This window comes from Pleurodeles waltl, chromosome 4_2, assembly GCF_031143425.1.
Source record: "Pleurodeles waltl isolate 20211129_DDA chromosome 4_2, aPleWal1.hap1.20221129, whole genome shotgun sequence".
Classification (NCBI taxonomy): Eukaryota; Metazoa; Chordata; class Amphibia; order Caudata; family Salamandridae; genus Pleurodeles; species Pleurodeles waltl.
Genome location: NC_090443.1, coordinates 289,021,585 through 289,037,650, shown reverse-complemented (window position 1 = coordinate 289,037,650; position 16,066 = coordinate 289,021,585). Strand labels below are relative to the sequence as shown.

The 16,066-nt window shown below is 43.8% G+C and overlaps 1 protein-coding gene across 2 annotated transcripts in view; it reads right to left on the bottom strand.

Moving 5' to 3' along the window:
* Window positions 1-16,066, bottom strand: part of MYH9 (myosin heavy chain 9) — a 359,655-nt gene that overhangs the window by 205,527 nt on the left and 138,062 nt on the right. For both annotated transcript variants that reach the window (XM_069231188.1, XM_069231189.1), the window contains exons 10-19: window positions 15,783-15,878; window positions 15,264-15,382; window positions 14,934-15,086; window positions 14,658-14,831; window positions 12,604-12,777; window positions 10,326-10,440; window positions 8,660-8,853; window positions 8,327-8,448; window positions 7,814-7,883; window positions 6,202-6,362 (exon numbers count right to left, since the gene is read on the bottom strand). In XM_069231188.1, the coding sequence (XP_069087289.1) occupies window positions 6,202-6,362; window positions 7,814-7,883; window positions 8,327-8,448; window positions 8,660-8,853; window positions 10,326-10,440; window positions 12,604-12,777; window positions 14,658-14,831; window positions 14,934-15,086; window positions 15,264-15,382; window positions 15,783-15,878 (1,378 nt within the window). The remainder of the gene's footprint in view (window positions 1-6,201; window positions 6,363-7,813; window positions 7,884-8,326; window positions 8,449-8,659; window positions 8,854-10,325; window positions 10,441-12,603; window positions 12,778-14,657; window positions 14,832-14,933; window positions 15,087-15,263; window positions 15,383-15,782; window positions 15,879-16,066) is intronic.

Genomic DNA, 16,066 nt, shown 5'->3' with positions numbered 1-16,066 from the left:
CGCGGTGCTGTCCTCTGGTGGAGATGGCTTCGTAGGGTATGCCTCCGGACTGTTATCCGACACTGGGGCGTCGTATAGGTCCCATGCGTCTTGATCTTGGTCACCCTGGCTTATGGTGGTGTGAGCTGGGGAGTGTGATGGAGTTTGTGCTGGTGAGACGTTAATCACGGGCGGAGGAGAGGGTGGTGGGGTAACTCTTTTCACCACTTTTGGTTGTGGTGTCCAGTTTGGAACTCCAACCTTCTCTTTCTTCTAATGGGGGGAAGGGTGCTTATTTTTCCTGTCCCCTGCTGTATGAAAATACGCTTTTGCGTATGGTCCACATCAGTTGATTGTAGCTCTTCCTCAAACCTATGCTTTTGCATTTGGGAGGTTAGCGAGTGCTCTTCTGTATAAGAGCCTGAAGCTGGGTCGCTTGCAGTTTGTTTCGGTATCGAAACCCTGTCTGCGTGTTTTCGGCTCCGAGGTGACTTTTTTGTCTTTTTCGGGGCCGAAACCTCTCGGTGTCGATCTTCGGTGCCGCTGTCTCGGCGTCGAGCCGTGTCCACACCGGCATCTCGGTGTCGAGGCTTGTCTCCAGCACTTTCTCGGTCCCGAGAAGGCTGCGTGCCGGTGTCTCGACCGGAGTCGGACGATCTCGGCACTGTTTGGGCCTTTTTCGGTGCCGACGGTCGGTCACCGAATTTATGGGTGGAGCCATGGCCTGATGGCAGTGGCGTCTCCTGGGCCTTGTAAATCTTCCTCTGTGTGGTTTGACGTCTTACTCACGGTTTGTGTATCGTCGAATCCTTCGGAGTCTGAGTCTTGGATCGAGAAGGTACCTTCCTCTTCTTGTTCCTCGAACTCTCGGTGGGCTGTCGGCGCGGACGCCATCTGAAGTCTTCTGGCTCGACGGTCTCGGAGTGTTTTTCGGGACCGGAACGCACGACAGGCCTCGCAGGTGTCTTCACTGTGCTCGGGTGACAGGCACAGGTTACAGACCAAGTGTTGGTCTGTATAGGGGTATTTATTGTGGCATTTGGGGCAGAAACGGAACGGGGTCCGTTCCATCGGCGTTTTTCAGCACGCGGTCGGGCCGACCATGCCCCGATGGGGGATCGAAAAACTACCCCGAAGGGCACCGGAGCTCTTCGATCTTCGATGCGGTGTTGAATCTAACTACGCCGATCCCGAACGCAACAATACTGACGAAAATCTTCCGAAATTAGCTATCTTTCCGTTCCGAAACTCGGAGCGACAGGAACACGTCCGAACCCGATGGCGGAAAAAAAACAATCAAAGATGGAGTCGACGCCCATGCGCAATGGAGACAAAAGGAGGAGTCACTCGGTCCCGTGACTCGAAAGACTTCTTCGAAGAAAAACAACTTGTAACACTCCGGCCCAACACCAGATGGCGAGCTATTGCAAAACATGCGTATCTACAGCGACAGATGCCATCGAACATTGTATTATCAGTTCTCCCACTGTCAGGAGAGCCACTTTGAAGATGTTTTTTACGGAAAGCATTTATCAGTTACAAGTGTTTTTGTAAAAGCAATGGAGAGTAAAAGGGCGAGCCAAAAGAAATGACTGATAGGTAACTGTGTGAACAATGTGATCAGCGCTTCAATATCGCTGATGGAGTTTGCGCTGCTGTTCTGCGTTGTTAGCAACATGGAGCACAAAGGGGAAGAGACAAAAGAAAAAATAGTTTGCCCACGCTGAAGTATATTGGCAATAATCTATGTCACAGGGTCAGTCTTCAAGGCTTTAGCACAACCAACCTAGGTGGGACAAACTTAAGGCATTTTCTAATGACATCAAGGGATTTTTGAAAGGCAAGCCCACAAACGAGTGAAAGTGATGGGCGTGGTTAAAAGCCCAGAGAATTACAGATCGAAAAGCGCTTGCAAGCACAACCTAAAAAATGCTTGAAACAGCAGTTTCCAGCCCTCCAACGGACATTTAATTTTATACACATGCACAGCATGTTAAAGTGAACGCAGCTTCTGAGATGAGCTTCTCTCAAACATTATTGCTAATTTTATGTAAAAGATGTCTGAATATAAAATTACATTCAAATTAATCTCCCGGACCAAAATCAACTTACACCACAGAAACTGTTCTGTATGGGATTAATGTGCTTAGAAGCCATCATCATTTGGCCCTACTTCAGAGGCCAGGGCAAATTTTGCAGCGTCATCAAAATGTCTCCATAACCTTCAGAGTGTCTTAACATGTAACTATATTGCATAGAAATATACATTTAGAGCTGATACATAGAGATAGCTTTGTGGGCGCTACAAAGCAGCTTGAAGGTGGCTCTTCTGGCAACAGGTAACCAATGTACTGCTCTCAATCCAGAGGCAATGTGGGCTTGTGGCTTCACATCTAATAGTAGAGTAGCAGCTCAGTTCTGAATGTTTTAGTTCATAGTAGATAGAGATGATCCATGGTAAAGGCTATTGGCATAATCCAGTTTAGATAGTACAAGAGAAATAGTAGCCTGCACCTTGAGTGGAAATATGAGGAGGAGGTAGAATGCGGCAGTCTTCAAGGTGATGAAGCTTGATCGTGCTAGTCTGCACATTTGGGCATTCATTGTTAACTTTGAGTCCACGTTAATTCCAAGGTTTTTAATTTCCTAAGATACTTGAGGAGGTGGTCCCAGATGGTCAGGCCAGATGCAGTGGGTCATCATTTTTCTAGTCTCCACATGTGAGTATTTGTTTTGGAACCATTCAGTTTGAGATGGCTCAAAGTAATCCACTGATCAAAGGCCCCGAGACAACTGAAGATTTGTGAGTTTAATATGTTTTGGACATTCTAATTTAAGGAGTATGTGTGTCATCTGCATAGTTGTAGCATGTAAGTTGAAAATCATTGATCAATTCTGGTAAATACATCAAGTCGATGTTAAAAAGCATAGGTGAGATGGTTGATCCTTGTGGGACCCCTGCTTCTGTGAGGTAGGGTTTTGGACGAGAAGGGGGAGAATAGATATTAGTTCTGTCTTGAAGGTAGAATGTAATCCAGTCAAGAGCAGTCTTCTATGCCAGCTTCATGGAGTCTTTGAATTAGGGTGTCATGGTCAACAGTATCAAAGACAGCTGAGAGATCCAAGAGTAGTGTAGTAAATCCACTGCAGTCAACTGTTTAAGATCATCCCAGATTGCTGAGTGTGCAGATTCAGTGCCTCTTCCTAGGTGGAACCGGTTTTGTAGTCTGAAAGTATGGAGATGTCTTCAAATGACTTGTGACATCTGGGCAAATGCAGCTCTTACTAACAGTTTGCCCAGGAAAAGTCCATTTGTAATTGGTCTTTAGTTGTTGGGTTCATGTGGGTTCAGGTTTATTTTCTTTAACTGGCGTGGTTATGCCTTTTTCAGGTCTTCAGGAAAAGTGCTCGTAGTTAAAGTGGTAGATGATTCTTCTCACAGGTGTGGCAGCAGAAGTAGATAAAAGAATGATCTTGAAGATGTGCAGTGGACAATGGTCAGAAGGGCAGGCAATAGGAACCCTAGCCCTAGTACCAATCACAATAGAAACCCTAAAAAAACAGTCCAATAGGAACCCTAGCACCAATCGCAATAGAAGCCCTAAAACCACAGTCAAATAAGGACCCTGGACCCAGTACCAATCAGAACACAAACCCTGATCTTTAAGCCAATAGAAACATAGTCCCAGCAACCAATCACACCAACACATGCAACAACCAATAGGAACTTATACAAGGGCCAAGTTAACTTAAGCCCAAGCCTTTGTGGAAGGGAGGCGAGAGGGGCTCATATTCAGATTCTCCCTGGATACAGACAGGCATAATTCACACTTCAAAGCTAACAGAGTCTACTTTCCAGGTAAGGGAAACATTGAAAAATTACTGAAACACTGCTTGTCGTACAATCAGATATGTGGCTTTTTCAAGGCAAAAAAAAGTGGTGCAGACACTTTCTAAACACAGTTTAAATCAGACAAGATTAGGCAGTCTCCTAAACACACACTGGTTGGCCACTGAGACCTATGTAGCCTTTTTTCGAAAATAGGGGGAAGTGGCTTTGTGCCGTTTTGTCACACACTAGGAAATTTCAAACAGTCACTGGTTTAAAAAAAAAAACACAAAAAAACAGCAGTTTAAAAACACCAAGCTGACTGAAACACAGGAAGCCTACTGTAAATGGGCACGGGTAGTAGTACAGACTTTAACAAAACAAGAATTACCAGAAAGTTTGGGGCTCTTAACAGTCTCCTAGGATTTATTGATCACTGGGCTGTATTAGGGCGCAGGGAAAGCTGGGCTCACAAAATGGGAGGTGGCTTTCTTGGGGTTCCCTCCACAAACTTAAAAGCCCAGTGCAGGTGAGAGGAGGATTCAGGTTACCTGGCAGCTAGAGAGCCAATCACCAAGCCCCTGTGGAAGGGAGGTACTCCTCTATTCAGAATCTCCGTGGATGCAGACAGGCAGAATCCACACTTCCAAACTAACTGTCTACTTTCCATGTAAGGGGCAGACTGAAAATTTACTGACATACTGCTTGTCGTGCACTCAGATATGTGACTGCAAACTTTCTCTGTAGGTTTGTGCTTGAGCCAAGCAAAAACTACAGACCCTGCTCTAGTATGTACTTCACCCCGTTCACAAGCAGGATGGAGTGTCACCTGTGAATCGAGATGGTCCAGGCCACAAATTAAGTTACCTCGTTGTGGACCCATGTTTATGGTGCATACTCCATCTCCCAGCAGATCTCCTACCTACATAATCTACTTCAGCCCTCAATATTTTCCGATCTCTTTCCCACTGACAGGTGCATCTAAAATGTTTCTTCCAGACAAAACATTTAACATGTCTATTAGTATGCAGACAAGAGAACAGATCCTGAGAATATAAACGCTGTGCATCATTCTTCGAGGTAACATGGATTCTAGAAGACCAATTGAGTGTAACATTGCAGCAATATTCTGTTGAGGCGATACCTGCAGAGTCTAGAGATGCAAAAATCAACTGGTTTGTAACAGAAGACCCTTACAAAGGGTTTCTAGGAAGTCCATCATAAGTCCTTTTGGAGGCAGACTGCATTCATTTTCATACACTCCAAGGTTCTGTCATACCAAGGGACATGCACTTGCCTATTTCAAGTCCAAGAAAGCTGTACTGCATTTTGTCTGGCGTGTGTCTGGTCTTTCGTGCACTCTTTATGGAGGCATAGTTATTTCTGGAGCTGAAACATTCAGTAGCCTCAGACAAGGCTATCAGTCTTGTTTTGGACCTTAAGAACAGTTCAGGAGATAGGCAAATTGCCTATCTTTTGTGCAAGACAGTGACTTTAAAGGTTACTGAAGATCAGGACTTCAGTGACTCATAACAAGATCCCAGACAGCATGAAAGCCTTTATCTAGCTCTGTATTATGGTGTTGCAGTGATCATGGAGACGATGTTTGAGGTGTCCCAACACGTATAAGGAAATACCTCTTTGTATAATCACCAAGGTTTTTCAACTGATGCTGCTGTTTTTGTTTTTTTTACTCAGTGCACAAAGGCCTGCTAACCAGACCTCTGTCCCAGTGCCCGGACCCTAAATTGCATGTCAAGTTGGCTGTTGTCAATTAGAAATGTCTAACTTACCTGTAAGTCCCTACCAAATAGTACCCTAGTACCCATGGCAAGTAAGTTGGGTTACACCATGGCTTGCAGCACTAATTCGACAACCCTGTAGGCCCCCCCCCTAAGTAGAACAAGGCTTCCAGTCCACCTTAGACAGCATTGGAATAGCCCTGCAGGAAGTGGGAGCCAACACACCCAGTTGTGCCAACGAGTATGTATGCGTATTCTAAAGATAAAGATGTCACTATGTGATAGGCACCTGTGTGTCAGTATCTGACCATTTGTGGAATGTAGCCCAGAAGTCAGGATTGCTGTCAGAACTGGCATTTAACCTTGGTAAAACATGGATCAGTAGCACCACCATAAACACAAAACAGTATAAATCTCCAGCAATCTTCTGGCCGTAGGTGGCAAACCAGAGTGCCTTTAGTGGTAATATGTGAGTAAGCTGATATGTGAGGTGAACATCCCATTCGGCAAGTGCTGAGGTGGTTACTCTACCAAAGACTAACTTGTTGCAAAATATAACACATAAAAGACCATTAAACCCAAGGCCAGAGATTAACCACATTGAGACGAACCACAATAATTGAGCTCAGACATGCATAAGTGCAGGCTTACTTCCTTGCAAGGTATCCTCTGCACCAGGCTTGGAAGGCGATGATCACATCTGTGATTTTCAGGTCACGCTCCTCCTCCAAGTGAGCCAGGACCCCTGCCCGGAAAAACACTTTGCTCTGTCCAATTCGGTAAAGGTTAGAGTCCAGCTCCAGAGCCTTGATCTACAGAGAGAAGATAGTAAGCACTACAACCATGCAATGGCACATTAACTTAACTACTGAACCGTTCTTTACAACTAAAGGAGAAACTGTTCAGCAAGTCGGTCCTATTCTGGTAACATCTAAACAATACCACTGCCTCCTTGCTGGAGCAAGCATGTGGACTTCACTCCTGGAAGTATCTTCGAGAACAGGGCAACCCAGATTTTATTTAAAGATTTATATTTGTCACTCACCCTACAGGGAACTCTTAATGCTAAGAGAAGTCTATTTTGATAGACCAGATTATGAATATTTCAGAATGATCGGTTTAACAACAAGCAGCTTTTGTCATAGTCTTAGTAGCAAGGCATTTGTTTGCAGCAATAAAAGGAAAATATTCAAGAGCATAGTTTCTTCAAGTGGAATGCTCTTCATGCCCCATTTCTCCAGCTTCAACTGATGGGTTTGCTGCAGGAGCAGATGTAAGCACCTTAGGTTTTTATAAGGGATATTTTGTAAACTTTTGACTTGGACTACTGCTCCATGCATATAAAAGGTTTACCTATGCAGCCTTTGAAAAAAATGTGATTGTCAACTGTAAGCCAAAGCAGCTGACAAAGACCAAAACAGAATTTGTTTAGTTGAGTCTTAGCCCAATTCTGTGTTTATTGTAGTTTAATATTCCCTTCTGGGACAAATCAAACTAGAATGAATTGTATAGGTTCTACCTGAACTGCATTAAGACATTCATCACCACTATTCCCTGGGTGAAGAAATACAAGAACCTTCATACCACTGTCTAGTGAATGAAGCATGCTTTAGTTCTGAACAGTTTGTTCAGACAAATCCTCACCAGAATCTACTAAAATGCAGTTTCTCAGCACCAGTTCTGACTGAGGGGAATGCCTCTCAACACCGAAGGCCAAAGTGTGTTAGCACAAGAACTTGGTTGGCAAGATGATAACATGACTTCCATTTCAGAGATAAAGTACTACAAGAATCAATTTCTGTATGCATCCAAAGCCATAAAAAGTCTACTGATGAAGCCCATATATCCCTTGTGTATATTCAGAATTTCCTTGTCACCTGCATACTTGTAAAAACACTGGTTGGTAATGGTGTAATACCTCTGCTGAGAGGATACTGAATAAACTGAAGAGTAACTGCAACAGTGATGAAACCTGGGAAGCTCCCCAGTATACTGCCTTGTGTACATAGAAAAAGAGAAACTTTGAAAAGCCTGCGCGGTTTCCAAAAGATTCCACCCTTTCAGGGCTCTGAATTTCAAGGCTGTCGCCACTCAAACGTAATTCTAAACTAAAGATGTGGTTTGGGACAGAGGTGGGGGGGGGGGGGGGGGGGGGTGGTTGGTACGTAGTCAAAGTGTGTATTCTTCAGAAAGATATTACATTACTTCACAGGTGTCAGTTAACAGGGAGAAAGCAAAGCTATGGCAGATACAAACCACTTACCATGAGAACACAGGCTTGCTTTCCATCCATGAAACCTTTGGGAATTGAACTTGGAGTAAGGATTTCATACCTGGAAAAGAGAAACAAGAGAATGTTAGAGGACCATAGTCAACAGCCAGCAGACAGACGTGACCAAAGGGGAACAATGGAGAAAACTAAGCAGGCCAACAGCTGCTGAAACCAGTGAAAACATGGAAGGATGGGTAGGGGACAAAACCGCAGGCATTACGCGAAATGTCCAACAAGCAGCAGCACTACTGTAGGATGGAAACATGATTGATGGAACAAGGCAATGAAAATCTGAGCACTGTATACAGAGAAGATTCAAGAACTTGAAGTGACACCATATAACTGAGCACAAACAACTTTGAGCAACATCATGCAATAGAAGGATATGAGATGCCACGGAAAAGTGACATGATCTGTGGTAAGCACACTAAAAAAGCCAAAAGGAGAACTATGTAATTGAAGAGTGAAGGCCAGCCAGAAGTGAAGAGAACAGAAATTCTTTACCTCTGCCTGAACTCTTGGAACACCACCCGGTTGGGGAAGCCCTGTCTGCAAATGCGGATGCCCTCCAGCACTCCATTACAGCGTAACTGGTCCAGCACCAAGTGAGCATCCAGTTTACCAGCCTAAAAAGAGGGAGCAACATGAGCAGATAGCAGAACTAATGCATCCAAATTGTAACCCCCACCATACATAAAGCATGAGACAGAAGGAAAATGCAACTGAAATGTGGCAAAAAACAGAGTCAAATTCTTGCAGAAAGGGGTTTTCCAAACTGTTTTCACTCTCAAGCCTTTCCTTCTCCAAACCTTGAGCTCTACATATTGAGGCACTTACCTTCTTCTCATGGTTAGGGATGATGCAGCGCACGAAGTTGGGGTTTGTGTTCCTCAAAGTGGCCATCAGCTTGGAGAGCTGCTCCTTGTACAACTGACCCACAGTCCGGAACATTCCCTTTCTGGTTTTGAAGACTCCAGGAGAAGTAGAGTCTGCCATGCCAGCAACTTGATCCAAGCCCACAATGCGATCAACTGAAAAGGGAAGCAGCAGAGTAAGGCAACGTTGGCTTAAGGTGCCAGATCTAAGCAGGCACAAGACTGCTTGAGCTCTGTGTGGTGAGCATTCAGATCATGAAGAGACCATTAAGCTGTGCCCACCCCCACCCCTGTTGTGGCAGTGTTCAGGACTAAATCAAAACATTGTAAACTATTAAACAAGCAAATGTGGTTTAAATAATAGTAAGTGGTATACAAGGGAGCAGGCAACAGTTCCTCTGACTTGCATTCTTAAAACAGTGACAGCATACTTACCAGTCCTACAACTACCATGGCTGAAGCAACACAAACTAATAGGCCTGGTTATTTAGGTGCACCAACACCCTTGTCAAAGCAAACTAGTCTGCAGCTTGAAGCTCTTCTTGAGGGTAAGCAAAGAATGCCAAGATGCTTCAAGTCACATCAACACAAATAAGAGTCCATTCATAAGGGTATGTACAAAATCCATCCAGCTGTCTTCAATGCACAAATACATGACACAGCTGTATTGCTGCACTCTCATGCCTTCAATACAAAAAAAAAAAAAAAATCAATCAGCCACACTTGCACTTTGTTTCCTACAGGATGTGCACTCCTTATACCCTACGGTTGAGTTCTAGGTTTTTAACAGACACCGCATTACTCAGACTAAAAGCAGTTTGAGGAGACCAGGCAAGTCTACACATGGATGGCGTGCAGTCAGTAACTTTTACAGCAATATATACACCATTCAAAAACACGGTTGAGAATAACTTTAAAAAGTGCCCTTCAGTACCCATCCTTAATCGTGAAAACCAACATCACAATTATCAAGATCTTATGACATGAGCCAGTTGGAGTTCAGATATACGATATTTAGATGCGCCATTTTCAAAATATTTTCTACAGAAATTGTTCACTTACCGAACGACAGCCTGCCATCCAACCAGATCACCCACCCCCACCCCGCCTGCCCGCTAATCCTAAAAGCCAGTGTGGAAACAAACAATTATCAGTTTTCACTGCACATGTGAATATTGAAGCATTCTGTATAAAGTGTCATAAACATAACCAGTCAGTGATAATCACACCATGCTGCGGTACCTGCACTTGAGAGCCAGGGGCCTCCGCAGATGAAGACACAGGAGGCCCAGAGGGGGCAGATCTGAGAAGGTGAATCAAAGGAACGAATGAGCAGGCAAAAATCAGAATTGAAGGAAGGGTCTCAGAAGAGCTCAATATTTAACATAGGCCGACGAAGGGACCAAAGATGGCTTATGAAGCCCAGCATCTTCACCAGATCTACATTAAGAGCCTCAGGATAAAACCTTTCAGTCATATGGGTCAGCCAGACTGGCCATACAAATAGCAAAACCCAACCAGGATTCACCACCAAGATTGCTGGGTTACTTGAACAATGGTAGAGCTTAAAGTGAGAAATTTGGGGGCGGGAGAAGCCATTAGAGCAACATGGAGAACACTAAACGTACCATCCTTCCAAAGATCTGACACAAATTTATCAGCAGACTGGTGGAGCAGGGTGGCGACGTTATCATTCAAAGGATCCATGTTCTTCAGCAGCCATTCATCAGCTTTGTAATCAACCTGTAAAAACAAGGCAGGTCACACCATAGAAACCTAGAAGTCAGCTGTGTCTAAGGTAACTCACCAAGAGACAAACCCATCCACAGATCAGAGAGATGCCTGTGGTCTCGCACTAAACCAAGAAGATCACCAAGAGGCAGGGACAGTCACAGCAACGACAGACCAACCAGTTTGCCAGGATGTGTGTGTGGTTACCCAAATAGCAGTGTGAAGAGGTGGTCCATAGTAAAACGTTTTGCACCATCTCTAGTTGATTCTAGGAAAAATATCAGGTATCTCACCTAGAGGAGACCCACCAGAGCCTGCCTGCCAAGTATGCAAAGCCACAAAGCAAGGACCAAGTCAGACAGATAACCAAGCAGTTCACTGGGTCCTTAATCAAAGACGGGAGGAGATCATACTAAATAACATACGTCTAAGCTGGTTAGCAACAGAGGCAGAAATTGGAGATTTTTGGCGTCACAGATAAACCTGCTGCACATCGGGTCAAACAAGGTCAGACAAAGGGGCAGAGAGAGCTTGTCAGACATACCAGGTCACACCCATATGATACGCTGTAGGCCAATGTACTTAAAGCAGACACATGTGGTCACCTACAGTATCTGAGGGCTGCTATATACAGTCTGTACTTCAGTAACCATCTTCAAATGGGCTGCCTGCAGAGTACTCCGCTCATTAATGTAAAGGGGCTTTCCAAGATTGGGAGCCATGCAGATTACACAACTGGCGTAGCACTCAGGAGCCAATATGGAGATCCAACCCTAAGAGCAACATTTGCAGTCATAGCCTTGTAAAGTTTATTCTGTTTCCCTAACTGAACAGCCCTTTAATTCAAGAGAATAAAAGGGTGATGCAGCCTTGGCAATCAATTGGTTTGAATCGCAACTAGGTGATTTAACCCACTACCATATTCTGAAGCCTAAATTGTTTTTTATAGGGGTAAAATATAACAAATTACATATCATGTAATGCACACAGACTACGTTTGTTTAGGTAAATAACTTGCTAGGGTTCATTCGCCTTTGTCTATAATTAAGTGAATTAAAAAGATATTAAGGGAACAGATTAGCCCACATTTTATCAAAGCAAACGTAGATGGCCATTTTAAGACTTACCACTTTTCAATGAAAGGGCTCATTTGTTTCATTTTCCAGTTCACCATTATTTTTTCATCACCCACAGCACAGAGGTGCTCACATTTTACATAGGTTACCCAGTCAACATGTAATATGGGCCAACTACTCTTGTAACTTTTGTAGATGGGATTGTGTTCCTATTCTGTGCTTCAAATAGGAAACAGTATTCACTGCCTCTTAAGTAAATACGATGATTTAGATCTGCTATTCAAAATTTAAAAAGGTTTTTGTGCCCATTAACGTTTACATCCTGGCAAGGTCAGTGTAGGGCTTACGTCATGAGGTTTTGACCTCATTTTTGTAAGGATAACCTCTGATCTCCCTTGTGATTATTATTCCTCTTAGAAAAACAGCATTCACTGATTAAATTAAAAAAAATGTAAATTAGCTAGAGTTAATAAAAAGTACACAAAAAGTAGAAAATTACACTAAAATGTGTCAAAACAAAAAATGCATGGCTTGGGGGAAGATTAAGGCCACACGGAGGTTAGGTTTAACTTCTATCCAGTGGTTTGGGTTAAAGTACATTATTTTGTAAGGGAGGACTGAAGATGTGCAGAACATGTGGCAAGGTTCTGTGCTAGGATTTGGGTAATGGTGAAGGTTGGAGTAAGAATTGCATGCAAGTCAAATGTAGGACTCTAGTTACAGTAATAAGGTGAATGAAAGATGCACGAGGGTGGCATAGACCATATCCTTCCCAGCTCTCCACTGCTCCCGTTCTTAAAATGCAAAGAAAAAATGACGGGGGGGAGGGGTAACTAAGTTTGGTAGATGGGCGAGGGTTAATGTAAGTATACACACAATTAAAAGCCTAATGTCAATTCAACTTTACCGTTGCATTTTTGTGTTTGCCCTGTAGATTACATACAAAAATTCAGATAATTTTACAGACTGTTAAAACAAGATTGAGTCCAACCACAAGATCACTCCTTCCTCTCCACTCCGTCGACCCCCAGTTATCACCAGAAACTCTGAATTAGTATTCCTGCATCAACATATACAATCCCGACACTTTGCGTCTCACCTTGCCAGCATAATGGAAGACACAAAAGTCTGCCTTCTCCTTAAGCTGCTTGGGCTTTTGAAACTTCGGATGGCTGCCCTGCTCCTGCACCACCTTCTCCACAAAGCTCTTGTCCGTGGCTTTTGGAAACCAGCACTCTTCATCCAACAGAGCCAAGATGCCAGGAGGGCCGGCCTTTAGGGGAAGAAGTAAGACAGGTCAGAAAGTACAAAGGATACAATAGACAGCCACCCAGGACCTGCATGGAATTGCTTCAAGTTCAGCCTAAAGGAGCAGGAATGATGTCAAAAACTATGGGGCTGGGGGTTTGGGGTGGGAGAAATAGGAGTCTTAGGTGTGCATGACACTTCGAGAAGCCCAAGCCAAGGAACTATGAATCAATTCTTCCCTCTCATTTTTGGCTACTAGCCATCTGAGATTAATGGAACAAGCTTTTGCAATACAACAGGTCTCACACTTGCTTTAGAGCTATTGGCATTATAAATGCATAACTGGACGTTTCCTGCCACATAAATTGGTCAACCAAGAAGCATATTTTGGTCCTCTGCCACAATTAGTGGCCCTCAATATAACTAAAGCACTTCCATTTACCTTTTTCCTCTATCCACAAACAAACAACAAAATCTTGCCATTATATTTATATTATTTTGTCCCCCCCTCCTCCTCCAGCTAGTGAGGGGACCCAGAGATGACCTAAACAGAAAGAGCACATCGTGTGGTGAGTTATGGGTAAAAATGTTTTGTAAAGGGAATACCGAGCAAAGCATTACAGGGCGAGTTTCTGAGTACAACGAATATTGTAGTATCTTGATGTAATGCTCAGAACAGCCCCTAAAGGGCACAACTACATAAATAACCTTTGTACCAAAAAAAAAAAAAAAAAAAAAAAGTAACCATAGTCAGCCCCTAGAGAGCATAACAATTCAGTGTAACCATACATGTAGCCCCTAGAGGCCGCAGTGCCTTACACATTATCAGGCCTAGCAGGCCTTCTGCAATACTGTAACAAACAAGGCCCTTAAAACACAAACTACTCCCAGCTGTAAAACAAAATGTTCCAGCCGGTGCCGTGTTGAGGATTTCTGTTTTAAACGCTCAAGTTTGTATATTTTTCAACTACTGAACTTGTAAGTAAGTGGTACTCCTGAAAAGCACTCCTCAGATTGAGTTTGTGCTATATGAAACTTCACTCATGTAAATGACACCCCCCACCCCCCAAAGTGTTAAAGCAGCCTTAAGGTGGGACAAAAAGCATTTACCTACGAAATCAACGTAATTTTAACCAGCAGGTCAAGGAACTAATGAAAGTGATGGCGTGAGAGAGGCGTGGTGCAAGCCCACAGATTGCATGTAGAGAGACAGGTCATGCATGCGGCTTAGGCTCGACCTAAAAATGGCTTGCAGTCTGCTCTCCCGGGGCTGGACAACAAATTATCAGGATGGGAGGAGACACACAAGTACTTCACAGGGTATCAAACGGAATTGGAAGCCCAGATTATGACAAGTTAAACCAGGCAGTGGGGTACTCTGCCTGGGTTGGCACATGAGAACAAGGTAGGTAATTAGTGAACACATTGTGCAGTTTCTGTGCAAAAGGTCCATTCCCTCCAGTAGTGGAGCAGTCCTCAGCCAGTCACTGTATAAAGAATATTTAAAAACCAAGACTTTCATGGTCTCTTTTAAAAAATAAAGGAAAAAAAAAAAAAACGAACACTGAGCTAATAAGAAAACTGAGGTCAAGGCGCCGACAGTAAGACCTTCAAACTGGACTTTCATTTATAACTTATAGCTTGCTCACAGTGGCAGAGGACATGACCACACAAAAAAAAAAAGCAGAGAAACGCCGAAGAGCAAAACCACTCAAGCTTTAAGAGGACACATATGAAGTCACTGGATGGCTGGACCACTGATCTGGAGGGCCCACCAAGGAAAAGTAATGAAATAAATATTCCAATTAGAAAAAAGGCTGTGCTGAAAGAAGGCTTTAAGATGAACATGCACAGGTCAGAATTGATTGCAAAGTTTCTTGGCGACACGAAACAAATGACACTCACAGGTTTCTCGATTAGCTCAATGCAGGGCTGCAGGTCCAGGCCGAAGTCAATGAAGTTCCACTCAATACCCTCACGCTGATATTCCTCCTGCTCCAGGATGAACATTGTGTGGTTGAAGAGCTGCTGCAGCTTCTCATTTGTATAGTTAATGCAGAGCTGTTCAAATGAGTTTAGCTGCCAGGGAGAGAAAGCAGATTAGGCAAGACTACCCACGTGTTCTGCAGACTTGAATAAACAGCACAAAAGCAGGGCTGTATAAATACAGACACGGCTTACCTCAAAGATCTCAAAACCTGCAATGTCAAGGATCCCAATGAACGAAGCTCCCTGCCTTTTGGTCTTGTCAAGTGCCTTGTTGATACGCATTACCAGCCAGCGGAAGAGGCGTTCATAGGTGGCTTTAGCAAGTGCTTCAATTGCAAAATCAGCCTGAAGGAAAGAAAAAACAGTCAGCCTTCTAGTCCAAGCGAGCTGTCCCTTGGAAACTATCTTTACAAGAAATTAACCTATCAGGCTGTGCAGTGCTCTCATCTCTACAGCCTACCCAATCTCCTCCATAGAACCGGGACTGCACAAACAGCCAACACGTGTCCCCATGTCCCTTACCTGCTCCTTAGTTTGGGCTTTCTGCACATAGTCTCTCCCAACCTTGATACGTGGCATGAGGATACCACGAGTAAAATCGTTTACATTGACTCCGAGAAGATGGCACACCTTTTGGGCAGCTGCAGTCCAGGGGGGAAAAAAAAAAAAAGACAGGAAATAAGGAAATTAACTTTTGCATCAATGGGGAAAAAAAAGTGTGCATTAAGTTTGGTTCCAGACTTGGGCTGGAATCTTGGACTAAACCAAGGGAGCAGATCATAAGTGGATACTAAAACTAATATTGATATTGGGGGGAGGGGGGTATGTTGGCAGAATTTACCAGAGCTCTGAAAGACATGACACACACCCCCTCCCCACCACCAATAATCAACCTCTCTCCTGAGAAGCCCACAGTGGTGCCATTCCTTAAATGTAACAAGAATCCACCTTGGTAGCTTTGAGTTACATGCTTTAATATATACTACCCCATAGATCCCCTCAGCAGCAACCCTGGAAAATGAAGATAGAATCACACAATACCGGTATTGTCGGGCATGGAGGCCTGGTCTGTGTTTCGTTCCTTCTTGAAGACAATATTTCCAAGCTGCAGAACTCCAGACACCACCTTCAACATGCCTGGAAGAGGAAAGAAAAAGCAAATGGTCAGTTATAAAACTAGATAACCAGAGATCTAGGGAGCCATGAACACAGCAATGTTATAACACAAGCACCAAAGAGAACAACCCCTTAGCAATATAGCAAGAAAAGAAAAAAAATATATATATACCTAGGTCAAGGGAGAAAGGTGGTTCAATAGGATGGGG